Source organism: Triturus cristatus, chromosome 2_2 (genome assembly GCF_964204655.1).
Source record: "Triturus cristatus chromosome 2_2, aTriCri1.1, whole genome shotgun sequence".
NCBI classification, from domain to species: Eukaryota; Metazoa; Chordata; class Amphibia; order Caudata; family Salamandridae; genus Triturus; species Triturus cristatus.
The window spans coordinates 1043581997-1043599674 of NC_140582.1; the positions used below are offsets into that span (position 1 = coordinate 1043581997).

A 17678-nucleotide genomic window follows, 5' to 3' on the forward strand; every position below is an offset into this window, starting at 1 on the left:
TATTTCCACTTAGAGCAAGAAGACTCACCTGGTCAAGGTTAGCTTATTGTCCCAAAGTTTGGGGGGGGGTCATGTAGGAGAGTAGGGTCTGCAATCCTATGATCACCCAGATTTTTTTGCTTTTGCTTCATTGGTTTACGACTTTCCCCGGCTGTGGGCCTGCCGATCAGACCCACAGCCTAGCTGTTCTCTCTCTAAATTAACACACATGTACATTAGGTGCATCCACTAATTGGAACTGGGCCGCCTTGTCAGTCCCTGTCTCAGCATACCACAGGTATCCAGGGCATCGGTGTACCCAGGGCCTACCAGGGGCTGCAGCATGTATTATGCCACCCCTGGGATGGCCGCCCAAATCTGACACAACTGGCTGCGCGACAGCTGGGGCCACGTGGTGTAATCACCCGTTGCTGTAGGTGTAGTATTCCTACACCTAAACCCTAAAATGGACACATGGATTCCTATCAGTCACTCCTATAGCAGGCCTTATCAATCCTGAAGGCAGAGTGCAGGGAATCATGTGGGACGGTGCTCTGGCGCGAGCTGAGCCCGTCGACGGCTTGCGGAACCAAGTCCTAATAGCCGTTCCATGGTGACGCGGGCCAACTACTTTTAATGCATTATAATCCTTGCGGTTATTTGCTAACTTTGGCATCGCATCACCTGTACATGTCGAGTAAGGTGTCATACGAATGGGAATACGAACCCCTCGCCAGTCCTGGTGACGGGGTTAGCATTCCCCCCTTTTAGAGGGACACGACATGGAAGTAACCTTGAACCCCGGTTAAAGTTGACTCAAGCCTCAGCATCACAAAATGGATGCTGCCACCAGACACAAGTCTGACCTCCTGCTGCTGGGGGACCTTCCAGCAAGGGGAGCTTGGACAAAGGGTTTCCTGTCAAGGGCGGTGTTAGCACCGTCCCAGACAGGGTTTGTGTATCCCAGGTAGGCAGGGCTGAAAGGAAGGTGATTGCAAGTGGCACCCCGGTGCTCACTGTGCATAGCCCGGCTCAAACCAGTTTCGGGGGCACACCAGCCCCTGAGCTGGCGCGAAGCCGGACAAAGGATAGGGGTGTAACCACCCCCCTCCTGGCTCCATCCATAGGTAGAACCTAGTCACGGGCCAGCCCCTTTTCTTAGAATAAAGGTAGGAGCGAGTCCCCTTCCCAAATTGGATAATCAGATAATCGGATAACTCCGAATCACGAACCACTTTCCACGAAAGGAACTCTTGACTATTTCTGAAGACTCTCCCTTGTGGCTAAGGAGTAGCCACCCTGCACCAGCAGGCACCACCTAAGCGCTTGCGGTTTGCTGTACGTCTCTCCTACGGATCAAGACTGCCCAGCTCGACGAGACCCGAGTCCCTGCCATCTCTGACCTTTTACCTACCTCATCAGCCCAGCTGAGAGTCGTAGGTGTGACGAGACCTGCGGGACCGGCTATCTTCAGAACCTGCACGACGCTTATCTAGCACGCCCACCGAGGGACCCTCGAGTGAGTGCACCTAGGGTTTGAGAAGCCCTAACCCCGAGCAGCTCCAGCATCGAAGTCTGCCTCCCCAGCATCTCCGAGATCTGCGTGGGGGCCCTTCCGCTCCTTGCTGTTCACCGCGTTGTCCGACCACTTGCCGACCGGCTTGTGGCCCTCTACACGACGCACCAAGATTGTTTTCATCACCGGTCTGGTTGCTCCAGACTGGCTCTTGCTTCCCTCCAACAGAGGAGTACCACGGACCCTCCTGGTCCACTCCCGACGCCATCTTGACTCCCCCGCTTGGGTTGCCACTGCCAAGATCCGCTGCCCCTGCCTGGGCTCAGCATCATCGACAGCAGACACCTTCGTGGGACAGCTCGCCCTCCATCCTGGTCGCCGCCGCGCCTCCTGGTCCGAGGAACAGCCGAGTCCGACGTCACCCACTCACCTGGTCGAGGTGACTTCAGCCGGTACCCTCCTGGTACCCACACGATCGCTGGCTAGCGGTTGAGAACTGAGTCCCCTCTGCTTTCAGGTTTCCTTCATCACCGATCCAGGCTTGGATCGCTCCGAACATCGTCACTGGTCGCCTGCCAGCAACTTCTTCTTTCAGGCTCCTGAGACTACACGAGGACTCCCGACATCTTGCCGAACTTCACGCAGCCGCAGCCTCTGGGCTAGGTAACTTGAGCATTTCAGTGCTCCATCGCAGGTTCGCTCTACAAGTGTCTAGTTCCTTTTTCGTTTAGTCCCACTGATCGGAACACTCCGGAATCAGTACCTCCAGACTCTATCCATTCGCATTTCCCTGTAAGTGTAGATGGTTTCCCGTGCCCCTCGGGCATTTGTGTAAATTGTGCAACCAGTAGTATTTTCCTAAGAGTTTTGTATTGTGCTTAGCTCCCTGACTCATAAAGAACCAGGGTAGTCTTGTTATAAATAAATATCCTTTATTTTCATAACAACTTGTGTGGTGTCCTTTCACTTGATGTTCAAGGGGTATATGTGATGGTAAACAGCTGGCTTAACACGCCCTCTAGAGTTTAGCCTAAGACTGCTCGTATCCACGCTACTAGGATAGCTGGTCTATAAGGTTGACTTACAACCAATCATCAATAAGGGTCGTTTGGAATGATACACAGTGATCACTAGAATAGTGCGCACTACATATCAGGCCAACTTCTCACAGACCCTCTCACACAACAGTGTGATTATGATCCGGACTGGGCAGAGTATTTGGGGGATGCCAGTGGTCTTGACACCTCACCTGACCGTGGCATGCTGTCTCCTCCTAACGTGGCTACGGAGGAGGGAGCCAGTTACGCAGTGGTGTTGCGTAGGGCAGCCGAGGCCCTCCACCTCGAACTCCCTACAGTGGCCGTCAGGACTAACCTCATGACAGAAGTGCTTCAGCCGGCAGCAACCTCTTCGGAGCTCTATCCTGCCATTTTAATAACACACTTTCTGACGTTTTTTTGGGCACTTGGTCCAGGCCCAACACAGGGGCTCCTGTAGACAGGAATGTGGCCCGACACCATCACCCGGCTCCGGGCGACCCCCTCTTTCTCTACCAACACCCCACTCCGGGGAGCTTGGTTGTCCAAGCCTCTGCTTCCTAGAGCGCGTTCCCTTCCGCACCTCCGAATAGGGAATCCAAGAAGCTGGAGCAGCTAGGCAAGAAGCTGTTTTTGCTATTTTCATCTGTCAGCTTAGGGCTGCGGTCGGTGAACACCGCAAGCCTCTTGGGCCGTTATTCCCACTCCGTGTGGGATACGGTTGTTCAGGTGCTGCCCAACTGTCCGGAGGAGGCACGGACAGTACTCTCCCAAGCTATAGCAGCTGGGAGAGACGCAGCAAAGTTCACTATTCGTTATGGGCTTGATACCGCCGACTCGCTGGGTAGGGCGATTTTTACGACGGTGGAGCTTCGGCGCCACGACTGGCTGAGGACAACTGGCTTCTCAGGGGATGTCCAGAACACTTTGATGGACATGCCCTTTGATGGCTTTCACCTTTTTGGCAATAAGGCGGATAGTGCGTCGGAGCGGTTTAAGGACTCAAGGCTACGGCCAAGTCCTTGGGCCTGTCAGCCACTTGCCCTCCTCTGCCTTCTGCTTTTTGCTCCTTTCGTGGCCACAGAAGGGGTGCCCTAACAGGTTCGTTCCAGAGCCACAGGCCTGCGCAGCAACATCCTCCGCGCGAACGTCGGAACCTTCGAGGCAGTTCTGGGGGCCAGCGAGCGGGTCAGTCCACCTCCACTCCCGCAGCATCCACTGCAAAGCCTTCCTAGTCAGACCTTTAAGGCCCATCAAACGCCAGTGGGTGGCAGAATTCACCATCATCTCCCCCACTGGCGCGAAATCACATCGGACAAGTGGGTGCAGCAAATTGTCCAAAGGGGCTACTCCCTCCCCTTCAAGACTTCCCCTCCAGCCATGCCACCTCAGTACCATCGCATGTCGGGGGACCATCTTGCGCTTCTTCAGCAGGAAGTCACAGCCCTCTTGGCTAAGGGGGCCATCGAAGTACGTCGTGGTTGTTATTCCCTCTACTTTCTGGTCCCCAAGAAGGACAAGGGCCTGCATCCTATCTTAGACCTTCGGAACATCAATCGCTTCCTCTGGAAGGAGAAGTTCAAGATGCTCACAGTTGCTCAAGTCTTGTCTGCCCTAGACCCTCAAGACTGGATGGTAGCGTTGGACTTGCAGGACGCTTACTTTCACATCCCCGTCCTGCTGGCCCACCTACGTTACCTGCGGTTCACAGTAGGCCACGACCACTTTCAGTTCACCGTGCTCCCCTTTGGCCTTAATAGCGCCCCTCGGGTGTTCACGAAAATGATGGCGCTGGTCGCAGCTCATCTGCGCACATCAGAGGTTCCGGTCTTCCCCTATCTCGATGACTGGTTGTTGAAGGCGGGCTCGCTCCAGGCAGTCGTTTCCCAGACTACGGCCAACCTCCTGCATTTGCTGGGGTTCTCCATCAACGTGCCAAAGTCACACCTGATTCCCTCTCAGAAACTCCTCATCTGAGCGGTTCTGAATTTGGCGCAGTTTCAGGTTTATCCTCCCGAGCAGCGAAGCCGGGATATTCAGGCCATGATTCCGATCTTTCAGTCTCTATCCCGGGTTTCGGCTACTGGGCCTGATGGCCTCCTGCATCCTGTTGGTGGATCTTGCCAGATGGCATATGCGGGCTCTGTACTGGGACATGAAGTTCCAGTGGGCACAGCATCAAGGCAACCTGTCCGATCACGTCCAGATCTCGGAGGGCACTGCACAACAATTGCAGTTGTGGCTCACGAATCGCGATTGGGTCAATGGCAGATCCCTCTCCCTTACCCAACCGGAATACACAGTGGTGACGGACGCGTCCCTTCTGGGATGGGGCGACCACATGGGAGAGGCGGAGATCAGAGGACTCTGGTCTCTGGCGGAGTCCCGGCTCCATATCAACCTTATGGAGCTTTGGGCGATCCGACTTGCACTGAAGGCATTCCTTCCCTCTGTCAAGGGGAGAGTAGTGCAGTTGTTCACAGACAACACCACCGCCATGTGGTACTGCAACAAACCGGGCGGGTCGGGTCGTGGACCCTATGTCAGGAGGCTCTGCGCCTCTGGAAATGGCTGGAACATCAGGGCATTTCCCTGGTGGTTCAACACCTGGCAGGTTCTCTGAACGCTAGGGTGGACAAACTCAGCCGCCGGTGCATGATGGATCATGAATGGCGTCTGCACTCAGACGTGGCGCAAAGTCTCTTTCAGCAGTGGGGTGAGCCTTGGTTAGATCTATTTGCCACCGAAGAGAACGCGCAATGTAACAGTTCTGTGCGTTGGAATTTCCAAGGCGGCACTCACTAGGCGACGCTTTTCGTCGTGAGTGGAGTTGCGGTCTACGATACGTCTTTCCGTCTATACAACTTTTACCCAGAGCGCTGAAGAAGATCAAGCGCAACCGGGCCCAAGTCATTCTTGTGGCTCCGGACTGGGCTCGAAGAGTATGGTATCCCGAGCTACTCAGCATGGTTATCGATCCCCCGATCAGACGGCCTTTTCGGGAGGATCTTCTGTCGCACCAACAGGGGACGGTCTTCCACCCGAACCTGTCCAGCCTCCACCTCCTTGCGTGGAGATTGAGCGGTGGCAGTTGACGTCTTTTGACCTGCCTCCCAAAGTTTGTGATGTAATCTTGGCAGCCAGGCGTCCCTCCACTAAGACGGTATATGCCTGCAGGTGGAATAAGTTTGTGGCATGGTGCACAGCAAAGGCTGTGGACCCCTTTCTGCTTCCCTTTCAGAGGTCCTTCTATTCCTCCTTTATTTGGCCCATCTGGGCACTATCAAGGGCTTCCTCTCAGCCATTTCAGCCTTTTTACGGCTTCCAGATCAGCCTTCCCTTTTCAAGTCCCCTGTTGTAAATAGATTCTTGAAAGGCATTACTCATCTTTTCCCTCCTGTTCCGTTCATAATGTCTCAGTGGTACTTGAACCTGGTTCTGACATATCTGATGTGTGCTCCCTTTGAGCCACTTCACAACTGTCCTCTTCGTCTTCTCACTTTAAAGACAGCTTTCCTGGTGGCCATCACCTCTGCCAAACGAGTGAGTGAGCTCCAGGCTCTTTCTTCTAAACCTCCTTTTCTCTCTGTCCATATGGACAAAGTGGTTCTAAGGACTCGTCCATCTTTTCTGCCAAAGGTTGTCACTGCCTTTCACATTGGGCAGACCATCAGTTTGCCCACCTTCTTTTCGCCTCCGCACCCCTCAAAAGAGGAAGAGAGGCTCCACAGTCTGGACCCAAAACGTGCGCTCTGATTCTACCTGAACTGCACACAACAGTTCCGGGTGGTTGACCGGCTCTTTGTTGGCAACGTGGGCACCAAGAAAGGTCGGGCCGTGCACAAGCGGATTATCTCTTGGTGGGTCGTTCTGTGCATAAAGGCTTGTTATTCTTTGGATAAAAAGTATCCCTCATTCTACCAGGGCGACGACAGCCACTACTGCTTTGGGGCGAGGAGTTCCCTTGCATGACATCTGTCAGGCAGCTACGTGGGCCTCTCTGCACACGTTTACCAAGCATTATTGCCTGGACAGCCAAGTCCGGATAGACTGCTTCTTTGGCCGTTCTGTTCTCCAGGATTTTCTGGTGTGATCTTGGTTTGCAGACCCACCACCAGGGTTCGTATTGCTGGGGTGTCTATTCTAAGGTAAGAAATCTATCACTACGTGTTTCTTTCAGATGCACAAGTTACTTCCCTTCGGTAACAATATATCTGTAAGAAACATTAGTAGTGATAGATTCCTTACCGCCCCACTCATCCTCCCCATTCTGCGAACTGATTTTTAGAGTTAAGGTTAACCCTTTCAGGGCCCTAGTTTCATGGCACCAATGGTCAGTTTCTTGCATGGCTCTGCGTTCCTGGCACGGAGATTCGTGTACAGATCTGACATCAGCGCGCGTCCTAGTAGCTCCAGCGACGTCATCTCGGTGCCGACGATGCCAATGACTAGCGTGGAGCCGCACGACGACGCCTACCGACGCGCAGGGGTACTGCTGACGAAAACTTTCCAGATCCAATCTGACGCCTGGGGGTAATACTAAGGTAAGGAATCTATCACTACTAATGTTTCTTACAGATATATCGTTACCGAAGGTAAGTAACTTGTGCATTAAGGCTGAAAACAAGGCATTGCACGAAATACAGTTTGTTATACTTCTGGTCAAAAGAGTGTTCTCTACACCTTACTGCATGTTTTGAAAGATGTTGTGCTAAATCATACCATTACTTATGGTAAGTTTTTGCAGAAAATATGGCTCAGTTTAGATATAATAAATCCTCAGAGGTGCAGGCGTTTCTAATTTAGCAACCTGAGCCGGGAATCTGGGAGCCTGTAGCTCACAAACCTTCCAGGCATTACTCAAGTCTGATGCGTACAGGGCAATAATCAGTGCTGTGAGACAACTGGGTCAGTTGTTACATTAGTGAGTTCAGAATCTCTTTTCAACATTGATGGACACACAGAAGAAATACACACTACATATTTAGAAGGCATTATTAAAAATGAATGTCCTAATCTTGTGCAGATTATATGAATAGACATAACTATAAAATTAAACAAAAGAGTAGCAAAGGATTGATGGCCAATATATTAAAACAATTGCAACATTGTCGATGTTATTCATTAAATTCAAGCATTAAATGATTAAATCAATCTTTCGTAACAAACTTGTTCCTTTTATACTCTAGATAATTCTTCTTAGCACCAAAGTCCATTTAAGTTCCTTAAGTGGCTTCCAACCCGCATATTGTTAATATTACAACAAGCAGGCTTGAAAACAACACACCAGAAAATGTAGGACTAGTTTCAAAAATAGATTTAAAGCAAGCAGTAAGCCAGATCCGCACAATACCAGTTGGATTCAAGTACGAAAGACAGTTTGCAGTAGATTAGCAAAATGAGGTAGAAACTGAGTTTGCAAAGTCACTCAATTTCAGAAGCAGAATGGGCTGTTTGAATTGCAAAGGCTTCCACCGCAGAGATCACAGGTACAGCTTTATGAGTTATTAACTTATTTAATTTATCAAGGCACATATTTATCATGTCAATTTTCAGCCACAAATTACTATCAAAGATTTTCACTGGAGGAGGATAGACTGTAATTCCATAACATTTCACTAGTTTCTAGACAGTCAGTGGATACACAAAGCTTTGGGCTAATCCACAACAGGAATCGTTTACTCAAATTACATAAGTATAAATACCAAGGTAGGAGGCGGGGAGACAGCCTTTACAACTAAACTATTACAATGCATGCCATTACTTACATTGCATGTCGTTGCAAAGCAAAAGGTGTGCAGCAGTTGGTAGAAGGCATTGGATTTAACTCCAACACCTTCCCTACTGTTGCACACACTGGAGTTGGAATAGAAAATTAATCTATTCCAACTTCCAGCGCCACCCGACAAAGTCAGAGTGAAAGTTTGCATGCATCGGCATGCGATGTAATGGCATGCGTTGTAACGTCACCTATTCTAGGAGGGAATGAAAGAAGCAGACTTTGCAAACAAGGCCAGCTTCAAAGGATTAAAAGCCATGTATATTTATGGCCTCGAAAAAGAGTGAATAATTATGTCCCTGTAAAGGTGTGAATGCCCTATATGATTACTACATGAAGAAATGGAAAGGAAAGCAGGATTGTCGTTAGGCTAGCAATGGAATTCAAGAGGGACACTCCAAGCGTGTTATAGTATTGTGTATACACTTGTACCATCCAAGAGACTTCTATTTATGACAGCCATAGGAAATAGAACACAGTGATAAATAAAAAGATTACTTCATGCAATAGCCATATCAGGAGCACATTACTATTTCATGCAAACCAGTGCAGCAAAGGAACTTGCTGTGAGGCATTTAATGGAAGAGAGCAGAAATACTCCATATTTACAAGATATGGAGCACTTCTGCTCTCTCCTTGTGCTGGTGCACTGTGTGCTGCCTAGTACCAATGCACAGACATGGTAGGAATATTGAAAGTCTTTGTTTCCATAGCCCCACTGCTGGCCGAACAGTACTCTCTGGACAACACTTCAGCCCTATCAAGAGCAATTTCGTACGAACCCCTCTTAATAGTGGGTTAATTTAATTATGATTTAATTACAGCTCTAGATAGGTCACATCTACAACTTCCCAGGGTAGCTTCCTGGAAAAACTCAGATCAAATGGAGGAGTAATTGATAGTGAGCGCAGACATTACTGGAGGGCTTGGCATCCACACTTGAGTAAATAGTCCCACTATTCATATGTACTTATGTTACATACCCTTATAAATCCGGTTTTCTCTATGCCACATATAATTGGGCTGATCCAGAGGGTGGAGTATTTAGCGAAAACCATCTCTAACCACAGCCCCCTGCTTCTTGAGCTTCAGTGGAACACAACATCAGCCTGCATAACAAAAGTGTGTTAACAAGTCTCTGATCCATTAGATGCAGTCTACAAACATACATTATCAAAAGGAACAACTTATTTCTTCAACATAACACACAAGCTCTGCGGAGATCTTAAAGGTCTTTTCACAAGGTATCTGCATAAACACCTCAACAGGTATTCCAGCAACAATACACAACCAACTGCGGTCATTGGAGACCGAGTTGCATACCCTGAAGATAGCACATAGCACCAGTGTCCGACAACACCTCACATTTTGCACAAAAAAAAGTTACATAACGTGGTAATAGAAACGATTGGTTACACTTAGACTGTTATAAAAGGACCAGACCGCACTAGTACATCGCATATTGGATATGTATCTAGTGCCTACAAAAAGGCATACTTTCTCCTACCACTAAAGAAGTACTTATTATTATGTTACCAAAGTCGAGTAGATACAAAGTAGATCGATCGTCCTTCCACCCCTTAATCTTAAATGTGGACAGCAAAGTATTGGGAAAGGTACTATCTAATCAACTTCATGCAGTCCTCCCACAACTCAGTCACCCTGACCAGAATGGATTTGTTCGGGAAAGAAGCACCACAGTAAATTCGCACCGATTGTTTTATGTTAATGATGGGGTTCCTGGGAACACAGTGGTAATTTCCACTTATATGGAAAAGGGTTCAATATGCAGAGTTGGAATTATTTGTTTCTTGTTTTGAAATGGTTAGGATTCAGTGAAGGTATTTTCTCATGGAGGCAACCTCTCTATGGCAGAAGAGCGACCCACTGTGCAGAAGTAACTGCCTCACCGCTCTGAGATCACCTCTGCAATTTCAGACTCGTTTCTAGAGGCCTGATCTCACTTTTTGACACCATTGAGAGGAAATACAAATCTGCATCAAACACAGTCATGAGGCACAGAAGAAGAAGAAAAGAGAGAAGCTGGTGGGAGAGGGCAAAATCATGTCTACTGCAAACATTAAATGCAACATTGATTCCGTGGACATCATTGCTAAAGGCATTAATATCAGCATCCCATGTGGCGCTACGCATGGCTTTGAATTCTGGTTTTGGACCCGAGTTGCAGCATCTTCTAAACCTGCCTTTTGATGGAGAGCATCTCTTCAACCCTCAAGTCGATAAGATGTTCAAGAAAATCCCAAAGTACCGGGACATAGTCAAGTCCATGGGTGCCCTTCATTATACCATCCCAAAGTCGACCTTTCGCACATACCAACCCAAAGGTGGAAACCAGGCTCCAGCACCTACCCAACAACAGAACTATAGCCGTTAAAAACTGAGTTATGGCACCAGCTCAAATAACACTGGAATTTGCTAGTTCTGGTTATGAACTCTCACAACACACCCCCTAACCCACAGCGTCCACTATGTTGGGAAATGTTTATTGAAAACAATAAGTGAAATACAGTACTTATTCTTTTGGTTGTAGTAGAAAGTAAGTAAAAATAGTTAATTAAGCATTTAAAAATTTAGCATTTTAGAAAAACTGCCTTAAAATACATTCTGTCTTTAGAAGGGAGGGATTGTTGAAGATAAATAAGCATAAGAGTTAACCACTTATGAGAAGTCTTTCTTAAAAAAGATGAGAAGAAGGGGGTCAAGCCGCAAGGGAGTTTTATAACCCTGAAACAGTGGCAGAGAATGTTTAATAACTTCTTAACTCAATATAATCTTATAGCCCAACGCAAAATCAAACATACTAGAAGTAAGACACTAGAGACTATAAATAAACTACATCAGTTGCTTTCCAGTACAGACACCAAGTAGACATCACTTCCCTGAAATTGTGCAGGAAACCTCATTATAAATGTGTTTTGTCTTAAGCTTTGTCTGTTTATCTAATTGCTGTTGTCTCATTCGCAGTGTACTGGTTGACGGGGCCCGAGCTGTGCTTCAGTGCTTGTGCATTGTGTTTCCTACTCCCATTACTTCTTCTTGGCAGAATAAAACAGGAGACCAAGGATGAATGACCAAGAACAAAGGGAGAGACAGTAGAGATGTCTATAGCTGGTCTATTTTCCAAAGAAATGCACAGAAGAAGACTCCATCGCTGATCATACACCATGAACATATTCAACAGGAAGGCACTTGAGGTGGAATATCTGGCGACTAATACTACTTGCCTTCTCTGTGGCTAATGTCTCCTAAGCTCTGGGTACATATTTCTATAATGGTGATCTGCTACTACCTGCCTTTACTTCTCGTGCATTACAGAAGAAGAATGGTATACAAAAGTGCTGCTCACATGAAACTACAACTCTACACAGAAGAAAATTTTTTTTTTAGTCTAAATGCCAGACAGCGTGACTCTGCTTTGATTTTAAATTTCAAAGTGAACAAATGCTGCAAGGACCGATACCACAGTAAGTTTGGAGAAGATTCACATGGCAAATGACTCCAAAGTCCTTTGCGATTCTCTCATATCTTATTGCTGAGGGTTTACAAGGGGGCCCGAAGACCTGTTTTGCGCTACAATAATTGTCCCTTTTATTGATGTTTCGCAACCAAATTTGGCTGATTTCTTGCAGAATCTAGTAGTTGTGTACTCCAAGTAGACTGAGATGCCTTAACATTGTACGAATTGTAACTTGTTGTCCATCTGCCGATTTGAATACAAAATTACAAAACCAAGTATTGCCAAGGGAGACAAGCTAGAAAATGCTATGTCTACAAATGAAAGTCAGAATTTTGTCCAGCATAAATATTGTTTCCTAAATATCGTTTACAAAACTAAAACACTTAATTGAAGCTGGCTAAAGTTTGTAATCCAACAACATGCTTATCACAAATGTGAGCATCAGATTTTGCTGTATCTAGGGAAATACAAGATATGTATTTTCAGCTGCCCTGTACCATCAGATCGGAACCTAGAAAGCATGGCTCCGTGTTTAGTTGTTGCTAATAGAAGAAATTGTTATAATGTGAAGAAAGGGCAAGTGTTGATGAAACCCTCAATGGATTGAAACATAAAGCAATTATGGATGTTGAAATTAAGTTTTTCACAAAACATGCAAGTCAATGGATCAACAGAACACCCTTTTTCTGGAAGATAATGTTTTGCAGTTTGCAAAAGTAGAGTACAGCCTATACTATGGAATAGTTCAACATACGTGTGCAAACTTCAGTATAGTGTGTTGAAAGCAGTAATGGAACAGAGGAGCTGACAATTTTTGCACTGTAGTTTCGCTTTCCAGCGGCAACCAAAAAGATTTTCATATTTATGACATTACTTTAACTCCTCAGCTATCTATTTCAGGAATTAGGTCAGTTACTTATTTAAACTTATGTGGTCTGTGATTATTTTTGAAGTTGTCAGAATTATGAATATTTTTCTTTTTAAAAGTTGAAAGACTGATCTTTTTGAAACTATTGAAACTGGATCTTTTAGCATTTAACTAGGAGATCCTGCAGTGAGTCTGTAATAAGGGGTGTTTGTAGAATTTTCAGTGTATGTGTGCACAAATGTAGTTTGTGCGTACACTATGTTGTATGTTTTTTACTTGCCACTGTGCCTTGTTCACTTGATGTCCTTTAGGAACAAGCAAAGAGTGAACCTCTGTCATTTTTTCTGTTTTTATTTGTTGTTTCCAGATTCTATTATTGGAAAGGCTTATTTGATAGCCATTCCTCATTTTGTCCCACTCCTTACTTTACCCAGCAGCCTACAATTCAAGGTTATGATGACCAGAGTAAGAGAGATTAAAAAAGGAGCACTCCGATCAGAATGCGCTACATAAACGCAATACATTTAAAATCGGCGGGTATTGAGGAAGAGGGAGCTGGTGTCACCATTTGAACTGCAAACTAAAGTATAGTTTGCTGTGTACAGGTCCCTTTCCAGTAAGCAAGAACAAGCAAACAAAATGTAGTTGTATTGCATTAGTATTTCTGTAGAACAAATTGTGAATATAGAAACTATGTTGGAAAGGGGAGGAACGTTACAAAAGTGTATGCAATAGTTAGGATTCCTGTTGCTTCACACTTAGCTGGTGGTGAAGGGACTAACCTTATTGATTTTCAGTTACGAGCGGGCTTTAGCTCTATTTTTTAACCTGAGAAATGAAAGACAATGCTTAATATTGGGATGGTTGTTTCGTTAGAACCTCCGCGCATTAAGGCAGAAGATTTGTCTCATGCTGATTCAACAGGTTTGGAAAATTAAACATTCACAGAGGTGCAGCATATGCAGGATCTTGTTGGAAGTAAATTTGTATTTCTAAGACCCCCTGATGAATGTGGCCACCCTTAGATGGGGTCAGCATGCAGACCGATGATAGCAAGAACGGCATCTCACCACTAAGGGCACTCGTTGTACCTCTTTCGGGCTTTAAATGTATGGACAATGTGTTTATTGATGGGTCAGTATGGCTGTTCCTAGGTTTTCATGTTACTTGTGGGATTATAGATTATGCACAGAGGACTAGTTACAGTCCTGATGTGTTCTGATTAATGCTGTAATTTGTCAGTTTTATTCTGGGTTTCACAGACCATTTGTTTCAATTTTTGTTCTTAGCTACAGTGAATCAAGAAAGAAAATGTTATGTATAAAGAAAAAACCTGCAAGGGACCAAAACAGACAACACTAATAAATCCACAATGAATTGAGTTCTCTAGAGGGAGCTTCGCTACTCAAAATTCAGTTTTGAGCTAGTTCCTCCCTGAGACGGATGGTGATACTTGGCCTACTCCGCTCTCCTCTGGACCGCAGAAGAGCCAAAGGATCTGAGCTATAAGACTTTTTGTGCTCTATATTAAAACTGTATATCTGCACAACAGTCCTTGTTTCCATGCTAAATAGCCTTTACGCTCAGCTGGTTGTGGCACTCTGCATCAGCCACTGATTTATCAACTACTCTTCAGTATCATTGGGCTAACCATCAGAAATACCCGTCATCTCTGGCACTGTATCTAACCATTCATAGCATTGAAGAGTCCCCTGCGGTCACTACTTTTGTCTGTCTGGACAACACTATAAAAGTTCTTGTGTATGCCAATTACACTGTGGTTGAGATTTCCAACTCTTCCTCAGGTTATAGGTTGAATGTCAACCAAACTCATACATTCTTGAAGGCAGCTGTGACGGTTGCCCATCACAAGAACAAACGGTTGAATATGAAGGATTTTGCCTTGAATTCTGGAATGTTATAGCCTTCTTTACACTTTGGAATACCATTACACTTCAAATTAGACCTATGACTGTACTCCTCCATGGTGTGAGATTTCTTTCTTAGGTAGGAGGTTGTGTACGCTTGATGTTCCATCTTGGCAGTACATTCCTCCATTTGATCCTTGGAAGTCGCCCTTTGACTTGCTATGTGAGAGTTGCAGAATGTGTCTCCTGTTCAAGTCTTGGGCTGTAAATCTCTGCTTCTACAACCTGATTGCCTGTTTCCTCTGGAAATGTGATGACCATCCTAACCAGGAGTTTGGGTATTTGATCAGAAAGCTCAGCCTCCTCTTGACCCTTATGATGTTTTGATGCCAATTGAGAAAGGCTTATGCAAGACATGGATTTAAGTTTAGCATAGCTATGTCCAGCTGATAGCTGATCCCCCTTCCCCCCCATTGGCCCCAGGTGATTGCTGGGTAACTAGTAGAAAGGGTGACTGAGTAGTACCAGCCATTGACACCTGGGTGCCTTTAATACCAATTGAATCTGGAAATAAATGTATTTGTGGGCTGATCAAAGGGTTCGATATATGATCACAGGATCCAATATGGGCCTAAGAAAGTTGTGCTGCACATCAAATCTATGTGCCAAGTTGGGACTTAGATCAGGCACCTCTCCAGTTTGGGGTATATTGGGACAGAAGACGTGGGTTCAACCATAAAAACATTGTTGTGCCCCCCATCATCCAGCAAGTGACTCTTACAGATTTTTAGCCAGAGTACTTAATTTTGATACAGAGATTTTGTTTGATACTGAGGTTGAAGCCAGAGGTGGCAGTGGAGTAGATGTGGCCTGTGCTGTCCCTTCTGCATCAGAACAGGGAAGAATCTCAGGGAAGAGGCTCAAAAGGGGCTTTATAGGCAATAACCGCGAGTGGGATGCTGCAGCAAGGGTAAGGAACCGACAAATGGTGTCTCTGGTTTGCCACTGCTTTTACAGCACTTCTCCCCGATATGTAGGACTGGTTGTCAGACTGCCAGATAATTGTAGAGTTGAACAGTCCTGCAACCCAGCCAAAGGCTGTGTGGGTCTTCCATGCAGAGATTGTTGCTGCAGACCCCTCTGTGTTGAAGGGAACTGTTCCCCATTTCAGGGCTGTGGAGGGTTCAGCTTTTGATGACTGCTCACTTGCCCTGAAGCAGATCTCCAAAAGCTGTAAAGTGATAACCAGTGGGTAGAACACAAGCATCACTGTGAGGTCAATAAAGCCATTTGGCCTAGAATGCAGATGGCATCATAGTGCCCCTCTCACAGGAGCCAACTCCGAGCTGGAAGATCTACAGGAGCAGAACTGCGTGCAGAAAGAGCACCACAATGGAAAACACCGTACTGTTGGAAGGCATAGTTATCTTAAAAGCTGAATACATCAGTAGGAAAACATTTTTAAGATCTGCATGGCTTTAGCAAAATTAGGAGAGCAGGCGTAATAGGGCAGCATAACGACAGTAAAGGCATTGTATAACCATAGCAAATTGATTCTCTTGGCTCACAGGTTGCGAGAGGATAGTTTGAGCAGATGCAAGGAGCAGTCCCTGGAGGTCTTAAGATGTATCCATCTTTCTCAACTCTGCCCTGTTTTATCAACCTTATGTAGGATTTCCAAAGTTACATGTTTGGAAGGTGACAAAGGTGTGGGGCACCCATATCTAGAAGAATATCCTCCTAGCGATCCTGTTAGTGTGACAAAGTCCCAACCCACCTTGCTACTCGCGTGCTTCTTAGATGCTGGTGACACCTGTAATGTTTGTAAGCACCGTCGATCTTGAGCCTTCACGTTTCAAGGGAAAAGCATAAGAGCATATCTGCTAGCTGGCATTTTAGAAAGAGTCGGTGCGGGATTTCCTACCTGCAAAACTAGTGGAAAACTATGCCCTAAATCTACTTTCTCATTGTTTTATGGAGCTGACAATTTCATAAGTGCCTTTTCTCCATGTTTTGTTCACCATAAAGAGTTTTTGGAACCTTAAGTCACTTTGCAGTTGAATACATGGTGGCCATCTCTGTTGGGTGGTGTGTCAGGAGGACAGGACTCCCTGATCCAAGGATGGCACTCAAAGAGTGTTCAGACCCATTATACTCTCATCTGCTGTGGCACTGAGCACTAAAGCTCCCAGTGTAGCCAGATCCCTTAGCATTCCCAGAGGTACTGGTGTCCGACCTTGTGGCTTGTACTGAGCTGCAAGGGTCAGGTTTACAACCTGACTGCACAACAAGGCTCAAGCTATTGCAAGACAAAGGAAAGCATAGGCGCTGGAAGTAGGGGTGCTAGAGGGGCGGCAGCGCCCCCAGAAAAACAGTGCTGGGGTTTAGAAGGTGGACAAGCAATAAAGATACCTATAAATGTTTTCATCTTGTCACATTTGCTGTGTGTTCAAAGACAGAGGTCAAATGGCAGGCTACGTCTTCTAACAAATTGCTGTTTATTGTTTTAACATGGGCATTGGTGTTTACGTTTCTTTTGTGGCTGCAAAGTTAGAGAAGTTTGTAAAGTAAAGTATCTGGCAGTCCTGCTGGTGTACAGGGAGTGTGAAAGGAAAGGCTGTAGGATGTCAGTTTTGTTCCTAACACACAACAAAATTTAAATACCTGTAAATGAACTTTACAAATATTTCAAAATATATCAGCGGTTAGGAAAGCACTAATTAAGTAAATCATTTTTGTAATACTGAAATGTGATGGAAACAAACATTCTCATAAGATCAAAACAAATGCATTTTACTTTGTGATGTGCATGCACATGATAAATATTTGCTGAAACCTGATTTCCATTCACTATTGTTTGTGTGCTTTATAGTTTTATCAGAAAAACTACGTCAGTACAAATGTGGCTATTTTAATGGAAAATGTGCTATTTATAAACGATGGTGTGCTTCCACACCATGTTTTAGTAATATATGTGCATCAGTGTACTTCAAAATGTGCATACCACACCTTTACCGCTCTCCTGAATGGGCGTGGCCCATTACCTATGCTTTTTCTTTGTCAAACGAACAATCCTTATGGCCCTAGTGCTGTAACACTGATGGCAGCACCATGCAATAAACTTCAATGTCTGCACCAAACTGGGCTTATGGA

At 45.8% G+C, this 17678-nt stretch overlaps 1 protein-coding gene across 1 annotated transcript in view; it reads left to right on the top strand.

Annotated features, from left to right (window-relative positions):
• SLC75A1 (solute carrier family 75 member 1) overlaps nt 1–17365 on the top strand; it is a 161992-nt gene extending 144627 nt beyond the window's left edge. The window contains 1 exon segment of the mRNA XM_085642503.1: nt 11297–17365. Coding sequence (XP_085498629.1) covers nt 11297–11403 — 107 coding nt within the window. The 3' untranslated portion in view covers nt 11404–17365.
• The last annotated feature ends 313 nt before the right edge of the window (nt 17366–17678 follow it).